Genomic DNA, 17,250 nt, shown 5'->3' with positions numbered 1-17,250 from the left:
AATTGCTTCCTGCTTCTCCCATGGGATGTTGTGATAATGAGATTTCAGAACAAGTGCTTCTCGCAGGGTTGACATGAGATTTCAAAGATGGTAAAGAAACCTAAAATTGAAATGCTACCTACATGAGCACATGCACTTTCCGTTAACTAGAACTTAGGAAAGTTTTACGCCATTGTAATTTTCACTCCTTACATTTTGGATTGTTCTGCACATAGAATCATAGAACTCTAGAGTAGGAAGGGACCCCAAGGGTCATTCAGTCTAACCCTCTGCAATCTCAGCTAAAGCATCCATGACAGATGGCCACCCAGCCTCTGCTTAAAAACTTCAAAGGAAGGAGAGTCCACAACCGCCTGAGGGAGACCTTTCTCTTTTGAAGTAAAGGCAAAGGCAGCACTGAAGAACCATACAAAGTTTACATTTATCTGTATTAGAGTTTCCCAAACTTGGGTCTCCGGCTACAATTCCCATCATCCCTAGCTAGCAGGACCTGTGGTCAAGGATGATGGGAATTGCAGTCCAAAAAAAATACAGTGATATCTTGGGTTAAGAACTTAACTCATTATTGAGGTCCGTTCTTAACCTGAAACTGTTCTTACCCTGAGGTACCACTTTACCTAATGGGGCCACGCGATTTCTGTTCTCATCCTGAAGCAAAGTTCTTAACCTGAGGTACTATTTCTGGGTTAGTAGAGTCTGTAACCTGAAGCGCCTGTAACCCAAGGTACCACTGTAAATGAAGACCCAAGTTTGGGAAACTCTGATCTAAATGTTACACTTATGTGTGTACAACTTTGCATTGAATGAAGCGAAGCAGAAAGAGAAACATTCCACTTTAATAGTGACCCTGACAGATGATCTGTTAATTCCAAACTGGTTTGCTGTTAGGGGCAAACAATATATGATGCTGAATGTAGGACTTGGTGTCATGCCTAGCTCTGACTGGGTGCCAGGCATGCAAGGATGAACTAGACGCCTTACAAGACATGGACCTTGAAGAGCAGGGAGGGCCCACTGAGTTCCAGGTTCTCTGAATTGATACCTGAAGGCATGTCAGAGGAGGAGGTGGTGCCATCCCCCAATCCTTGAGAGTGCTGGTGCCAGAAGCTCGGGGTCCAGGCCGAAGAGTGATGAAAAGTATCTAGGGACCCCAGAGTCAGTACGCTACCTATGAGTAGGGGGTTTACAGGTGTATAAGCAATTACTGATACTCCTTCACTGCCAGCAGCTGTCATTAGGCTGCAGTTGAGGAGGCCAGAGTATATATAAGGCCTCTTTCCCAAGTCTTCCTGTTGTTGGAAGCATCCCAGGGATCTGGTTAGTCCCCGCTTGCTGTGTTGTACCTTCCAAGAAAAACCCTGGACTGTTTGTGGACATAGTATTGGAATCCTGATGTGTCTTAAATGAACGCTTGGTTTGTTTGGACTTGGTTTGCATGGTGAGAGGCAGGGCTTTTCTTCAGCCACAACTCACTAGAACCCAGTTCTGGTACCTCTCAGGTGGGCGCCATTGCCATTATAAGAGAAGCAATGATTCTTCAACATCAATTTCGTTGGAATGGTCATGTTGTGCGCATGCCCGAATATCGTCTTCCAAAGCTGCTCTATTCCAAACTTAAAAACAGAAAGCATAATGCTGGTGGTCAACAAAGGAGGTTTAAAGACACTCTCAAGGCAAACCTTTAAAAATATAGTATAAACACAGAGATCTGGGAAAAACTGGCCTGCAAGTGCTCCAATTGGAGAATGGCCTTTACCAAAGATGTCGTGGGCTTTGAAGACGCTTGAACTCAGGACGCAATGGAGAAATGTGCTAAGAGGAAGGCATGTTTGGCAACCCCTCACCGTGATCAACTCTTGCCTGGAAACCAATGTCTCCACCGTGGAAGGACGTGGGAGTCCAGAATTGGCCTCCACAGTTATGGACTCGCTGTTAAGACCGTGTTCATGGAAGACAATCTTACTCAGCTTCAAGGGATCGCCAAAGAAGAAGAGAAAACGGGAGGCGTTCATGAAGAGTTTCAGCACCTCTTTTTCTAGAAAAATAACACTGGCGAGCGGCTTACATCCCCTGCAAGCCAAGGGGACCACCAGAGTGCGGCATTTTGGAGTCCTAGAGGGTTTGTGTTTTTTGGCACGGCGGTAGGGAGGGAAATGGGGTGATTTTCCTCAGGAATGATGTGCACCAAGAGCTTCCGTTCTCTTTTATTTCTCTGGAGGCAGGTGGCAGCGGCCTTGTCTCCAGCCGCAGTGATATTATCATTACAGCTCAGGGCCAGGAGAGGAAGGCGAGGCCCTGGGGGTTAGGATAGGTGAGGCGCCCCTCTTCCTCCTCCTCCCTCCCAAGCGTCGCCAGCCTCTGCGCCAAGCAGCGCAGAGCCGAGGCCCCTCTTCTTCTTCATTGCCGAGGCTGACTTCAGGGGTTTATATTTAGCCCATTGTGTCCAAAGGGAGACTGCAGCGCTCGCAGAACAGACCCGCCGCGCGAGCCCAGGGAAGGGGGGAGAAGGCGGGCGCCTAGGTGACAGAGACGGACGAGCCAGGTGGCGCTGCTTGCCGACTGCGCAGCGACGGGGCGACGCGGGGAGGCGGCTGCAGGCGGGAGCCCCTCCAGGCTGCGGGCAGGGAGGCGCTGAAGGTGCCGGCGAGGCAGCGCCAAGGAGCAGCGGGGAGGAAGGGAGCCGAGCCGAGCAGCCACCCACCACGGCGGCGGCGGCGGCACAATCAGTAGCCGCCTGGGTCGGTGCCCTGGGAAAAGATGGTCGCTGCTCACACTTCCCATTCTTCCTCCTCCACCGAGTGGATCGCTTGCCTGGATAAAAGGTACCATCGGCGCCTTTGTTTTTTTTTTGGGGGGGGTGAGGGAATGGGGTGCACCCTCCTGACTGGGTGTCGTCCCCCTCTCCTCTTATCCCTTCGCTACAGTCGTGGCCTATATAGGAATACATTCAACCCACGAAGCAGCTGGGTGGGAATATCGAAATCCCTGCGCGGGAAGAGGGCGGGGTAGTGGGTCTGCAGGGGACCCCCGTGTTTGTAAGCGGGGGGCAGCGCTTTCTCCACACGGGTGTATTATCGTGTGTCTCTGTGGAGAGGTGAGAACAAGCCCCGAGGGGACACGCGTTTCGCCTGGGAGATCATGCACGTGCCCGAGGAATAGGAAACGAAAGGGTTGTTCCCCACCCCCACCCCCGCACCCCATAGGAGCTTCTGGGTCCGCCTCGTGTCTTTCCCGGCCTCCCGCTGCTGCTGCTGGTGGTGGTGGCTCCTGTGAGGGCTCTTGCTGCAAGGCCTGTGCATTTAGGCACTGCTGGCAAGGGAGAAACGGGGAGATCAATAATCCATCGGTGCATAAGCACCTACCTTGGAGATGGGTCACAAGACTTTGGGTGGGTGGGGTGGTTTCCCAGAAGGCAACTTGGTGGAAGATATGATCACTGTGTCCATCTATATTATTGTTGTTGTTATTATTTATTTAGCATCTTATGCAGTAACATATATATGTGTGTGCGTGCGTGCGTGTGTGTATAAATGTTACACTGCAGAAGATGCTCTCTCTCGTTCTCTCTCTCTCTCTATGTATATATACAGTGGTACCTCGGGTTACATACGCTTCAGGTTACATACGCTTCAGGTTACAGACTCCGCTAACCCAGAAATAGTACCTCGGGTTAAGAACTTTGCTTCAGGATGAGAACAGAAATCGTGCTCCAGCGGTACGGCAGCAGCAGGAGGCCCCATTAGCTAAAGTGGTGCTTCGAGTTAAGAACAGTTTCAGGTTAAGAACGGACCTCCGTAACGAATTAAGTACTTAACCTGAGGTACCACTGTATGCGCTAACTTTTCCAGAATGATGTTTCAGTTGTGGGATGGTACGAGTGTATAAGAGAGAGGGAGACATAGTGAAGACATAGGCCATTGCAATTATGCCTGGTCAGATTGTCCAGGGATGTCTAATCTGACTGGCAGAGAGACTCTCTGGGGTTTCAGGCAGATTGACCATGTGGGTTGGGGGGGAATACTGTCCTTGGGAAGCCCTAAAAAGGTGATATTCATGTACATTCTGACTCCATATTCTTAATGTGTTGGTGTGGGTTGATTTTATTGTGTGGCTTGATTTCGTAGGAAAGCGAAGATGCAGTGGTGAGATGGACTTAGCTGGCCTTTCCGCCCCTGAAATGAGATGGTTCTGTATGAACTTGGGGTCCCTGGTGTATCTGTGTAGTGCGTTATACTGCTATACTATATACACATACCCTTTGTGGTATATTCCAAAAAATGATTCAGTCAAACAAGGAGGCCACTTGGCATCTCAGATGCTTGAAGACCACGCACCAAGCTGCATGCATGTAGCTGCTCACAACATGGATCCTATTGCTCACCACGGTGGATTTCACCACCCCATCGCAATCCACAACAACTGTGGTTAGCAGTGGAGTAGCGTGGGTTGTCAGCACCCGGGGCAAGGCAAGTAATTTGCGCCCCCTAACCCGTGGATTTGCGCCCCCTAACCCGTGGATTTGCGCCCCCTAACCTGTGGATTTGCCCTAACCCCAGATGTTGCGCCCGGTGCGGCTGGCCCCCCCCTGCACCCCCCACGCTACGCCACTGGTGGTTAGTGAGGTGGAATTGGCATATTGGTGTGGTGTGAGGAGTTATGCAGGAGAGTCTTGTCTCCAAGGCCCACCTGCAACCGTTCTCGGTTTTCAAGCAGACATGGCAGGGTCACTTGTTCCAGATGACTGGCCCTCTGGCTTAGAGCAGGGGGTTCCCAAACACTAGCCCATGGGCCGCTGCTTCATTCAGGTAGTTCAGTGTGTCTGTGAATTTGTGGCTGAAGTCAAGAGATGGCACATCCATCGTATTAAATATATTGATTTGTAATTGTATATTTTTCGTTGCTTTTATTCCTTACGCTGTTTTATGACAAATGCATGTTATACAATAAAATGAAGCCTGTAAGAAATGAAAGGAATAAAAAGACAGCGTTGAAAGGAGTGTATCTGGCACTGCACATTACAATTACTACAACGGGTGTAAAAATCTGCCAAGACCTGCAGCAATTTGCAAGTGGTCCGTGGTGGTGGTGGGAGTTCTTGAACCACTGGCTTAGTGCAGATGAGAATACCTTTATCACTGCACCCACCAATACAAGTATGCCAACTCTCCCCTTGTCACTTCCATTTTCTCTGGGGATTTGAATTCCCATTTTCAAAACCCCCGAGAGTTAACATCTCCTCTTACCTGACTACATTCCTGGAGTCTTATCCTTTCTCCTTCACATGAAAGTGAAAGATCTCTCTACCTCATGTCAGTAAAAGCCAAGTTGGTGACAGAATGACTCTCATCACTTCATTCTCTTCCCCACCTTAAAATGTCTTAAATGATTTCTTCATCACCATGGACCGCAAATGTGATTGTTCCCGGATGCTGGCAGGCAGGGTAATTTCACATTGGATCTGATTGTAGGTTTGGCAGTAAACAATACGTTGTTAGTCACTGTTCATTAACACTGATTGATGGGTGAAAAGAGAGTAGTAAAGCAACATTTTCCCTTAACGCACCTGAATTATTCTTGGGGATTGGATATGGCAAAAAAAGGACTAGTGTGATCTCATCCTATCACCGGCAATCACATAATAGTCATCTTGCAGTGTGCACCATTCATGACCTTAGCTGATCATACTGATTGTAAAATTGATTTCAGTAGGTTATATCTCTTCAGCTGTTTCCCTAAATTTATTGTTGAGCGTTTTTCAGGTAAATGGTGCATATTTATTCAGGAGTATGGCTTTCACTGAGTATGGCATTCACACCAAGCCTTTGCTTCCCCTAAAGTATCCTGGGAAGTATAGTTTTTAAAGGTGCTGGGAATTGGCTCTTTGAGGGAATAAACTGCAATTCCCAGTATTCTTTGAAAGAAGCCACGTGCTCCACTCTAAATGCGCTTTGAGTGTATTGTGTGTATGCAGCCTTCAAAGCGCATTTAGAGCACATAGCTTCTTTCAGCGCATGGTGTTTATGCAGCCTTCAGTGGGGCTTACTCCCAGGTAAGTGTGTATACTGTGTGTGGCATTAAGAGTTAAGGCCCTGTGCAGCGTATGGGATTGCAGCCTACAGAGTCGTGCCTCATACTGTACAGATCTGAAAATGCCAGAGAGGGAGAAATAATGTGAGACAAGGCTGTGGTGTGAAGAAGGCCTATGATAATAGCAACCTCACAGAAGCTAAGCTGGTATGAGTCTGATGAAGACCTCCTTGGGAATTCTGCATGAGCGCTGTTGAAGAAAGGCAGCTTATCAAAGAAATTGCTTTCCAGGCTAAACAGCACAGCTGTTATTTTTTGCTGACAGTGACTTGCTTATAGCCACACCTAATTTAGCCCGGTTTGGTACCAAAAGAACGGGTACCTTTCCACCCAGCCCTTCATGTCTCAAAGAGGGAGGCTGCTAGGTTGTAAACTCTCTTGTCTCCAGAGTGGTGGGCAAATGTCTGTCTTGTAGGAACTGCTTCGTAATTTACTAGAACCTTGAGGCATGCCTGTCAAAGCCATATTCAAAATGGTGGCACAGTGAGCAAAGCTGATGGGCTACTGCATCCCAATTGAAATAAATAAAAGCCGCCTCAGAAGATCTCAAAACCAGGGCAGGCTTGGATACCCTGGACCCAAGCCATGTTGGGCTTTGTAGCTCATAACCAGCACTTTGAATTGAGCCTGGAAACTGACAGGTGGAGCAGTTACAACAAGGAGTTTGCATTCCTCTTGTAACTGGCTCTGGTCAGCAATATGACTGCAGGATCTTGGACCTGCTGAATTTGCCCAACACTTTCTAAAGGTAGCCCCATGTAGCGCACGTTACTGTCATCCAAATGGGATGAAACTAAAGCTGTTCAGATATTTGGACCCTAAGTTGTTTAGGGCTATAAAGCACCAGGACAAATTGGGCCTGGAAATGAATAAGCAGTCAGTGTAACTCTTCAATGTGTAATATGGCTCCATTTCCCCACAACGGATTTGTTGTAGCTGAATTCTTCAGCAGTCGTATTTGAGGGCAGCACCGCATCTAAGGCATTGCAACTCTTGTTGTGCAAGACCCTCTGGTTGGTTATGTACACCTGAGGCTGATTCCCTCATCCCTTGAAGAAGGCAGGGTCTGATCCTGGGAGCCATGATCCTAAGAGACCAGAATTGAAATCTCTTTAAATCAGAGTTGAAGACTGGATATATGTGAGCCCAACATGTATTCCCAGCTTGCTAGGCTATGGTTTACTAAGCTAGGAACTTTGTGTCCAAAAGTAGTGAGGTACTCTTGTGTCTCAGTACTCTTACTCAATGCTTAGAAGATCAAAGTTAAGAGCACAGCATCCCCTCATTGCAAAGTAAGTCTTCCAGACTTCTTGCTGTGGTCTAAAAAAGAATGGCCACATTTACATCTTTGTTTTATAGAATTTAAGATGATGCATGTTCCATATGAACGATGATGTTCAAAGATCACACCAGTTAGCCCAAGGAATACAGTTCCATACAATGAAGTATATATTAATTCTTAGGCTCTCTTTGCAGTTTTCAGAACCTGCAGTGCCTTTGCCAGCTCTTGTGCTCGCTTGCAGGAGCTGATCACAGAAGAAACCATGTAATGCCACTGTCCTGGTGTGTCAAGAATGTTATGATCCTTGCTTGGCTTTTCATGAATTATTTAAAGATTGAGGGTTGCTTTGAGGACACAATGAACTGAGCTAGTCCTTTGCGGTGTGACCTTTGTTTGAGTGTACCTTTTGAAAACGAATATATAAGTACAGCATTAACGCTAAAGCAAACAGATGGTGCATGCAAAATGCATGTGATTATGGGCAGGCTCTATGTGCTTTTCAAGGAGGAAAAAGGTAGCCAGAGCAACAAATGTGTGTGTTTGTGGGGAAGCTTCAGAGGTTTCCCAGGTGCTAGGTGAAGTCCTCAGGGATGCCATTGCGACGATTGGCATCATGCTGACAACTCCAAGACTTGAGGAATGGTAATGCTGGACAGGATTGGTGCCAATCTGTATTATTTGCCTGATGATGATGATTTGCCTGGTGTAGGGATGTGGGTGGCGCTGTGGTCTAAACCACTGAACCTCTTGGGCTTGCCAATCAGAAGGTTGGCAGTTCTAATCCCTGCAATGGAGTGCGCTCCCGTTGCTCGGTCCCAGCTCCTGCCCACCTATCAGTTTGAAAGCATGCCAGTGCGAATAGATAAATAGGTACCACTGCGGCGGGAAGGTAAATGGCGTTTCCATGCGCTATGGTTTCCATCACGGTGTTCTGTTGCGCCAGGAGCGGTTTAGTCATGCTGGCCACATGACCCGGAAAGCTGTCTATGGACAAATGCTGGCTCCCTCGGCCTGAGAGCGAGATGAGCGCCGCAGTCCCATAGTTGCCTTTGACTGGACTTAAAGATCCAGGGGTCCTTTACCTTTACCTATTTGCCTGATAATAAGTAAGAGCAGATCAAACCAGGCTGCACCAAGTCTTAATTAAGCAGATTTAATTGAACTTGATACAGATTTAATGAAAACCTGACATACATTCGTTGTGTTTGCAACTGGGTGTGCCAGTCACACTCCTCCTGCCTTGCAGGTTAGATTTGGGAGTTCTGCTTTTCAAATTAAAAATGGTTAGACAAATGGTTAGCAGATCTTCCAATAGAGAACATGAGGCACTTGGCCATTGGTTGCTTTGTCTTAACTCTTGGTATGTTGCTTAGTAGTGATAAATTCTTTTCGTTGTCCTAATATTGCACTTAAGAAAAAAGAAAGATCATCATCATCATCATCATCATCAATTATTTTAAAAAGGATACAAGCTGATGCTGTCCCGATCCACTAAAAATCCTGACTAATCCCAATGAAGATTTATATATATTTATATAAATACTGATATACCACAGTATTATGAAAATATATCACAGCATTTTTGTAACAATATAGAAATGTAAAGCCAGACAATAATATAATATGTTTAAAACAAGGCCACAGCAAAAAAATAAATGAAAAACAAATATCGATAGACTATTGTGGGTGGTGCTTACTTAATTGCCTGCATAGGCCTTGGTGGAATAGAAAAGTTTTTAGTAGGCGTTAAAAATTTGGCACAGAAGGGACCCACTGAATATTAATTGGCAAAGTATTCCACAAGACTAGACTGATGGCACTAAAGACTCGGTTTCTTGTTGTTGTCGATGAGCCTCATCAACTGGGGGAGAGATGACCAACGACACTCTGAACAACTTGGGTTCAGCCAATCCCTGAGGTATCCTGGCCCCACGTTGTTCAGGACTTTGTGAATCCTTACAAATTATTTGTAAAACAACAAATGGCAAATGATAGTCTGAAGAGGCAAGATAACAGGATGACCAAAGGTGGACAGTGGCTTTGTAGGAAGCCCTTGAGCCATGACTGGTGCGTTTAAAAATGGCGGAGAGGAGGAGAGATCCAGAGTTAGACGTTACTGCAGTATTCTGAGCATGTAGCAAGAAAAAGCCATAGTTGTGCTGGGGCTTGGAAGTGTTCAGAGAGACTCAGCAGCCTAGCACAACTGTGAGGCTCTCTTCCCCCACTTGCCTGCAGCAGCCTCAGAGCCTGAGCTTCCGGGATTATCTGAGCATCTTAGCCAAAACGGCAAGGCTTAGCATTCCTGTCTGGAACTGAATTTTTATGCTCGGCTACAGAGGCACTCTTGAGTGGCTCAGCATTCTAGTGTCAAAATGAGTGGCAAGTTTCCTTTTCTGGCTTGCACCTCAAGGACGGACACTATCCCTGTTGATGCGCGAGGCGTCCAAAATACTCAGAGCGCCATAAGCACACCCAATCCTAATGTCCCCTTCCTCAGTTCCCACATTGTGAAGGAAGTCTGGGGGTTGTTTTGTCATGGTTACCAGCGGGCGATGGAGGAATACTTGCCATGAAAGGTCTGGTAAGCAGAATTGTGTACCCTTTGCAGAATAAAATTCTGAGCTTCCCATTGCAAAACCCCTAGGGAAACCCAACAAAACATTTAGCAGATGCTGACCTAAAATTTATGAATGGGGCTGAAGATACTGTAGTTACTAATCTGGGGCCTACCCTGATCAGACTGAAATACTTGAAGTCCCTTTGATTTCAATCAAAAGGTTAAGTAGGTGTAATAAAGCGTAAAAGCATGCTTACAAGTAATTAATTTGTTGCTGGTTCAATTAGGCTCAGTAAGTTTGTTTTAAGTTATTCCAATTACAGGGATTTTTTTAAAGCCCACAAGCTGACTTCTGACACCATTTATAAAAACAGCTTGACCATAAATCAATTTTCTCTTGAGATTTTCAGCCTGCAAGAATTTTTTTTTTAAGGTTTATGAGGTTTCAGCAGAGTAGTAATCACTAGATTTGTAGCTAAGTGCTTTCCTGACAAAGTGGGATCTGTCCCATAAAAGCTTATGCCCACAAGTATTTTAAGCATCACAGGACTCTTAATTTCTCTTTTTGTTTGGAATCTCTGGATTTTAATTTGATTTCACGTTTGAGTTTGTAAGAGAGTCTAAATCAGTGGTCTCCAGCTGTTTTTGGACTACAGTTTCCATCATCCCTGACCACTGGTCTTGCTAGCTGGCAATGATGGGAGTTGTCATCCAGAAACAGCTACACACACACACACACACACACACAATGAGTGGACTCCCTACCTTTCCACCTGTGTCAGCACTGACACACTGCTGCAGGTGTCCTGATCACATTTCAGAGATACAATAAATTTAATTTTTCATGGTACACTAATGCTTGCTCCTTTTAAGACAGCTTGCAGTTTGAGCACTGTTCAGATACTATAAACAGATTGCCACCATTGATTGCTTGATGATGGCACTGCACAAAACTTGTGCAGACAAACAGTGATGAAGCCTGAATTTCTGGTCTGCGAAGAAATAATCAACTGACCGTTTATTATTTAATTAGCAGCTAAATAATTGCTGTTACAACTTCCAGCCATTCTTCTGAAAACTTGGACAAACCGTTGGCAGTTCAAAAACAGTCAGGCAAAAAGATTTTCATTGGTTCAGACTCTTAAAAAATCTGTGGTGGATCTTAGAGTTCATCTCATACAGTGTCTTTCATGTGCATTGAGTTCTTTTTCAACTAGAGCAGCCCGCACAGGTACACGTTGCAGATTGTTTCTGGGGCCATGCAGTTGCCTTGCTGCTGCAACTGATCAAGAGTGGAATTTCTTATCAGAGCCAGAATTCAGTAGCCAAAGAACCTTCACCCATCCATACTGAACCACCCAGAATCTATCTGGAAAGATAGGCTTGTAGGTATTTTATTTATTTAAGACCCCACCTTTTAATTTTACACACACATACACAATAGGCAGCTTTCAGCAATAAATAATACATATATTAACACCTGAATAGGCAAAAAATCAACATCAGATAAAATCAGCATCCCTGGTTTGTTTTTTAAAAAGCATCAATTATATTTTATTACATTTCAGCATTTCTAGCATACACAGTCAAAACACGGTTACATCTTTTTTATTTTTGTCGACTTCCCACCTCATTTGTTGTTTTTCCCCTTCTGCTGCACCTTAGCTTCTAAATCAGCATCTCTGTTTATTAAGAGCATGAACAAATACACACACACACACACACAGTCTTAAAACAGAAAAAGGTTTTGTGTCAGATTAACATTTCTATAGCAGGAATTCCACAGCCTGGCACCACTCTGGAAAGGGCCTTATTGATGATTGTCACATGCCTAACCTCTGAGGTTGGGGACATCTGGATATGACCTTAACTGTCAAGTCAGGTGCATGTGAGAGCTGGTGGTCCTTGAGATATCAGGGATGCCGCCAGACGCAAGGGCTGTAACTCAACAATAGAATACCTGCTTGGCAAGAAGAAGGACTTGGATATCCATTGCCTATGCAATCTGGGCTGCAGCCGACTCTTCACTGAAATGCTGGGGAACTGCTGATAGTCAATGGTATAAGGCAGCTTCCTATGTACTTATGCATAGCCTCAGAAACCAAAGTGAGAATGAGTAGCGTTGCCATTTGTTAAGGAGAACAAAGCTTCTGGTGCACTGCAGAGTCCGTACCCCGTTCCCCACCAGCAAAAGGCTCATACAAGTAAACAAAGCAAACATGCTTTACTTGCATATTCTGTACAGATCACAGAACCCGGCTCTTTTCTCGAGGCAGCGTTTCGGTCTCCCTGGCCTAATTCTCCAGGAGGGTGCTGGAGGTAGAGAGAAATGTTTATGAAATGGTAGCAGAGGGAAGACTCTTCTGAAACATCATCATTTCGAAGCTCCTTCCCTGATCAAAGAAGCACGATTATTTGGGCACATCCAAGGCTGCAGAGACATCGCCTTGCCAACAAAGGTCCGTATAGTAAAAGCTATGGTTTTCCCAGTAGTGATGTATAGAAGTGAGAGCTGGACTATAAAGAAGGCTGATCGCTGAAGAATTGATGCTTTTGAATTATGGTGCTGGAGGAGACTCTTGAGAGTCCCATGGATTGCAAGAAGATCAAACCTATCCATTCTTAAAGAAATCAGCCCTGAGTGCTCACTGAAAGGACAGATCCTGAAGCTGAGGCTCCAATACTTTGGCCACCTCGTGAGAAGAGAAGACTCCCTGGAAAAGACCCTGATGTTGGGAAAGATGGAGGGCACAAGGAGAAGGGGACGACAGAGGACGGGATGGTTGGACAGTGTTCTTGAAGCTACCAGCATGAGTTTGACCAAACTGCGGGAGGCAGTGGAAGACAGGAGTGCCTGGCGTGCTCGGGTCCATGGGGTCACGAAGAGTCGGACACGACTAAACGATTAAACAACAACAACAAGGCTGCAGGGCTCATCCCCTTGGGCTTTCAAGATGAGAAGGAATTGTTGGGAATTCCATTCCTACCGCACTGCATATGTGTGGGATTGTTACATGTCACATGTCTGTTTACATTCCAGCACAGATTGTTGGAGTCTTGTGAGCGGAACATCCGCTCTGTATTGCTTTTGTGTTCTCTCTGTCCGAGAAGAACGACAAGGAGAGAAGCCATGTTTTCTTTCTCCTGATTTATGTACAATAAACGTAGCCTAGTATCCATGCCTCGAGCCAGATCTTTTCTGTGTTTACTCTGCTGAGTAACGTGTGCTCATCGCAGACGCACGTCGGAGGAGGATGAGTGATGGATCTCCGCAGCGGCAAGGCTGAGAAGGGGGACGCTCCAGCTGGGGCCTGTCCATCTGGCTTTCCATCCCACGGTTCTGACAGGAATGATTAGCAGATTAAAAAAATAAAAACGGCACTGGTTTTAGTGTGTTCGTTGAAAATACCGTACGTGCTATATTTGTAGGCCCCTTCTGTGAGACTTTGGCACATAATCCCAAAGACTCTTCATATTTTGTGAAGGTTTCCTTAAATATTGTTTCTGGAAAGCTATTGTGGGTAGGGGTGTAAATTAGCAAAAACAGGGAGGGTGGTGGTGGGGTGCAGATTCCATTAAGAATGGCCTTCTCCCTGCACTTGGCGCTGATGTAAAGCCTTATAATACCAGCACCAGGAGCTGCCCGGGAAGGTTTGGCTTATCATCCAAACTGGGGATTGGGGCGAAAGCCACTCTTCCTTAACTATGATCTGCAATGGCAACAGATTGTGCTTAAAGGGGAGGGAGTTTAACCACGATCCTGGATTCAGGTGATAATCTAAATTAATCTTTGCTTCGGTGCCATACCATGCTTTGCTAGAAGGACAGGGGAGAAACGGATGTGAGCTCCTCTCTTGGAGCCAGAATGGTTGAGTGATCCTAGTAAACCAAAGTTTGATTTTGCTGTGATTTGTGAACCAGGCCAGTAAATGGAGGTTCTCATTTTTCAGTGTTTTAAGTTTGGACATGCAGCAGTTTGGAGTAATGCATCAGCTGTACTCTTTGGGTTCTTCTAGATTACCTGTTTATTAAGCATTCATCCTGACTTGTTTGCACAAAGCTTACATGATGGTTCCATTGCACCTAGTCTTTATTTAATATTTATTCTGATTCATTTGTGGGAAGGTTGTAAGACAATAAGTATTCATCCTCCATCCATCCTGATTTGTTTGCGGGCTCTTCTAAATCTTCCCATTCATTATTTGTTCGTTACTTTTCAACGCATTTTCCCATCACCTTCCTAACCATAAAAATCTCAGTTTCTTTTTAAGAATTGAGTTTGTTGTACTAGGGTGGCAGAGTGCTTTAATCCACTGTGCAAACCTAAATTTAACTGTTTGCTTGAATCCTTGCTGCAAAGCGCTGATAGTCTGGAGCTTCTAGAAAAGACCTCTAGAAAAATATTTTCAGTAGCTACTTAAGCATTGCAGAATTCTGTGCAGCTCATCAGAGTCGGTGCACTTTTCTGAAGTTCCTAGTTGAAGATATAATCATCTCCTTGCTGTACTAACACTTATAGCCTAGGATAGGTTGGTATTTTTTGCTGAAGGGTTGAGGGTGTGTGTTTGTGTGTGTGTGTGTATTAATAATCCATAGCCTTTGGGAAAAGGTAACCTATAAAGAAAAATGAACCCATTATTTGATAGACAGGCAAACATCTCATTTCTGTTCTTGCAGGCCTTTGGAGCGCTCTGGTGAAGATGTGGATATTATATTCACCCGGCTGAAAGAAGTGAAAGCTTTTGAGAAGTTTCATCCAAATCTTCTGCAGCAAATATGTCTCTGTGGCTATTACGAAAATCTGGAAAAGGGAATTACATGTAAGATTTTTTTCTCTCTTTCTGTGGATAAGAAAATCTCTTAGCAGTAATCAGAAATCACAAGGTCTTTGAATTATTAGAATGTTGGTAGCATAGAACATTCTTTGTAGCAGTGGTTTGTTTGACTACAGTACTATTGGTCTTGTAAATCTTACTTCCATTTCCGCTGTGTAGTTTGCAAAAACTCTTATTTTTAATAGGAAATCCTTCAGTTTTATGTAAATAAACCCTTTACAATTGTTAGAATAGTCTGCAGCAAACTTGAGTCTCCAGCTGTTTTTGTACTACAATTCCTATCATCCCTGACCACTGTTCTTGCTAGCTAGGGATGATGGGAGTTGTAGTCCAAAAACAGCCAGAGACCCAAGTTTGGGAAAACTCTGGTCTACAAAATCTTTGCATAGGGGCCTGGTAACACTTGACAATAAATTTCCAGACTCTGGCTGCGACACTGCCTTGACAGCGATAAAGGCTAATGACACGGGGAGGACACACAGTTTGCCCCATCGTCAGTACTACATCTGTGCATACTTGTGAGAATTTCCAAATATTGTTACCTCCTCTTTGCACTAGGTTTTCTTAAAAAGCAGCATTGATAAACTACAGCAAAACCTGCAGAATATTATGTACATACATCTGTCACATACAAAGAAAACTGAGCAGGGACACTGTCAAACTACTGAGTCATTGAAGTCACCAAGGCTTCAGCTATCTGTGGCATAGCCTTGTCATAAGGAAGTGTGAATGGCTGGAGGTCTGGCATTAACACCACTGCTGTTTACTTAGCAGTGGTATAGAGGAACCATACCTTGTCAAAAGGATCGTGTTTTGTTTGACAGCTCTAACAACCCCTCTGTGTTGCATTAGGTCAGGAGTCAGCAAACTTTTCCAGCAGGGGGCCGGTCCACTGTCCCTCAGGCCTTGTGGGGGGCTGGACTATATTTTGAAGGGGGGGGGGGGAAATGAACGAATTCCTACGCCCCACAAATAACCCAGAGATGCATTTTAAATAAAAGCACACATTCTACTCATGTAAAAACACGCTGGGCTGGATTGAGAAGGCGATTGGGCCGGATCTGGCCCCCGGGCCTTAGTTTGCCTACCCATGTGCTAGGTGCTCAGGAAGAGCTGGAACCCAAACTTTCCATTGCCATCCTCTCCACGATGGACCTTTCCAATGGGAAGTGATGTCTTTTAAGTGGCCAACATCGTACAGCATGGCAGTTCTTTACATACAAGGGGAGGTTCCTAATAGGTGTTTAGTGACAGAAGGGCGAGGAGCAGGGCTCTGGAGGGAGAAGGAGAAGGGAGAAAACTGTCACAATGCTAAGATTACTAGAATGCAGCTTAAATATCAAGTGATGACGACTTGTAAACTAGCTATCGCTCATCAGTCACCATAGACAGAAAAGTCACACATGCCTTCTAGGTTGCCATCTGGAGAGACAAGCCACATAGCTCTGAAAGATAATGCTACCACAGTTTCTCCTGACTCAGTCCTGCCCACCCCACATCTGTTTTCCTGCCTCCCCCTCTCCTGTTTGCTGAAGCAAGAAGGGTTCTTGACTTGCTGCATAGCAGATGGGAAATGAATGTGAGAATAGGACCATAACAGAAGCAAGCTGAGAGAAGCCATGGCTTCATCCTCTTCCACATTTGTGGGACATGACGGTTTTCCAGGATGTGGCCCAACAACCCGGCTACATCAGTGGCAGACTTCGGGCTTTAAAATTTTGGTGGCCCCCTGTACAATGCCAAAATTTGGTGTGTGTGTCCCCCCACCTTCTGTTCATTGTTGTTATGGTGCCCTCTCGGCTCGGCATCCAGTGCGGACGAACTGGTTGTGCTCCCCTAAATCTGCCTCTTGCTCTAGACCCCCTGCCCATCGTTCCAGACACAATGCTTTTCAATGGAGACAGCTTCTATCATGGCGGCTTCTCCCATTATGGTGTTTTGGTCATCCGTACTCTTTCCTTTGTTACCCTCGAGGCATGAGTTTTGCACCTCTTCAAGGGAAGAAAAGTCAATCAAGGAGGCTGTATTTATTTCTGGGATTGTATTGGCATAGCGCAGAGATGAAAAACCAGTTTTTGGCTCAATTTAAGAAACATTGGGGCCACCCGCCTGTCAATCACACGGCGTCGTTATTTGACATCACCTCTCTGTACAGTTTCATGTAAATGTTTTGAAAGCCCGGGAATCCAGAATAGATCTCTGTAGAATTCCACAGAAAGGTCTCCCACTGGAAGCAACAACAAGCTCCAGTTACCACTTTATAGAACAGGCATAGGCAAACTCGGCCCTCCAGATGTTTTTTGGGACTACAGCTCCCATCATCCCTAGCTAACAGGACCAGTGGTCAGGGATGATGGGAGTTGTAGTCCCAAAACATCTGGAGGGCTGAGTTTGCCTATGCCTGTCATAGAATCCTGCAGTGAGTAGAATAATTGCAGAGAAGCTCAACCCACACAGTTGTGTCCTGAAGGTTACTAAAGGCTGCCAAG

The 17,250-nt window shown here is 45.4% G+C and overlaps 1 protein-coding gene across 4 annotated transcripts in view; it reads left to right on the top strand.

The window, feature by feature from the left end:
* The first annotated feature begins 2,367 nt into the window (after positions 1-2,367).
* The window catches only part of RAPGEF4 (Rap guanine nucleotide exchange factor 4), a 168,731-nt gene continuing 153,848 nt past the window's right edge, over positions 2,368-17,250 (top strand). For 3 of the 4 annotated variants that reach the window (XM_077916990.1, XM_077916983.1, XM_077916981.1), the window contains exons 1-2: positions 7,991-8,011; positions 14,604-14,746. Coding sequence is in view for 1 of the 4 variants with exons in the window: in XM_028749531.2 (XP_028605364.2) it covers positions 2,758-2,822; positions 14,604-14,746 (208 nt within the window). In the remaining 3 variants the exon portion in view is untranslated. Of the gene's footprint in view, positions 2,823-7,990; positions 8,012-14,603; positions 14,747-17,250 lie in introns of those variants that run through there. The other variant, XM_028749531.2, reaches the window with a different exon arrangement.

The sequence above is a fragment of the Podarcis muralis genome, chromosome 1 (assembly GCF_964188315.1).
Source record: "Podarcis muralis chromosome 1, rPodMur119.hap1.1, whole genome shotgun sequence".
Classification (NCBI taxonomy): domain Eukaryota; kingdom Metazoa; phylum Chordata; class Lepidosauria; order Squamata; family Lacertidae; genus Podarcis; species Podarcis muralis.
The sequence above is the reverse complement of the archived record's forward strand: the minus strand, read 5'-3'. Positions and strand labels throughout refer to the sequence as shown.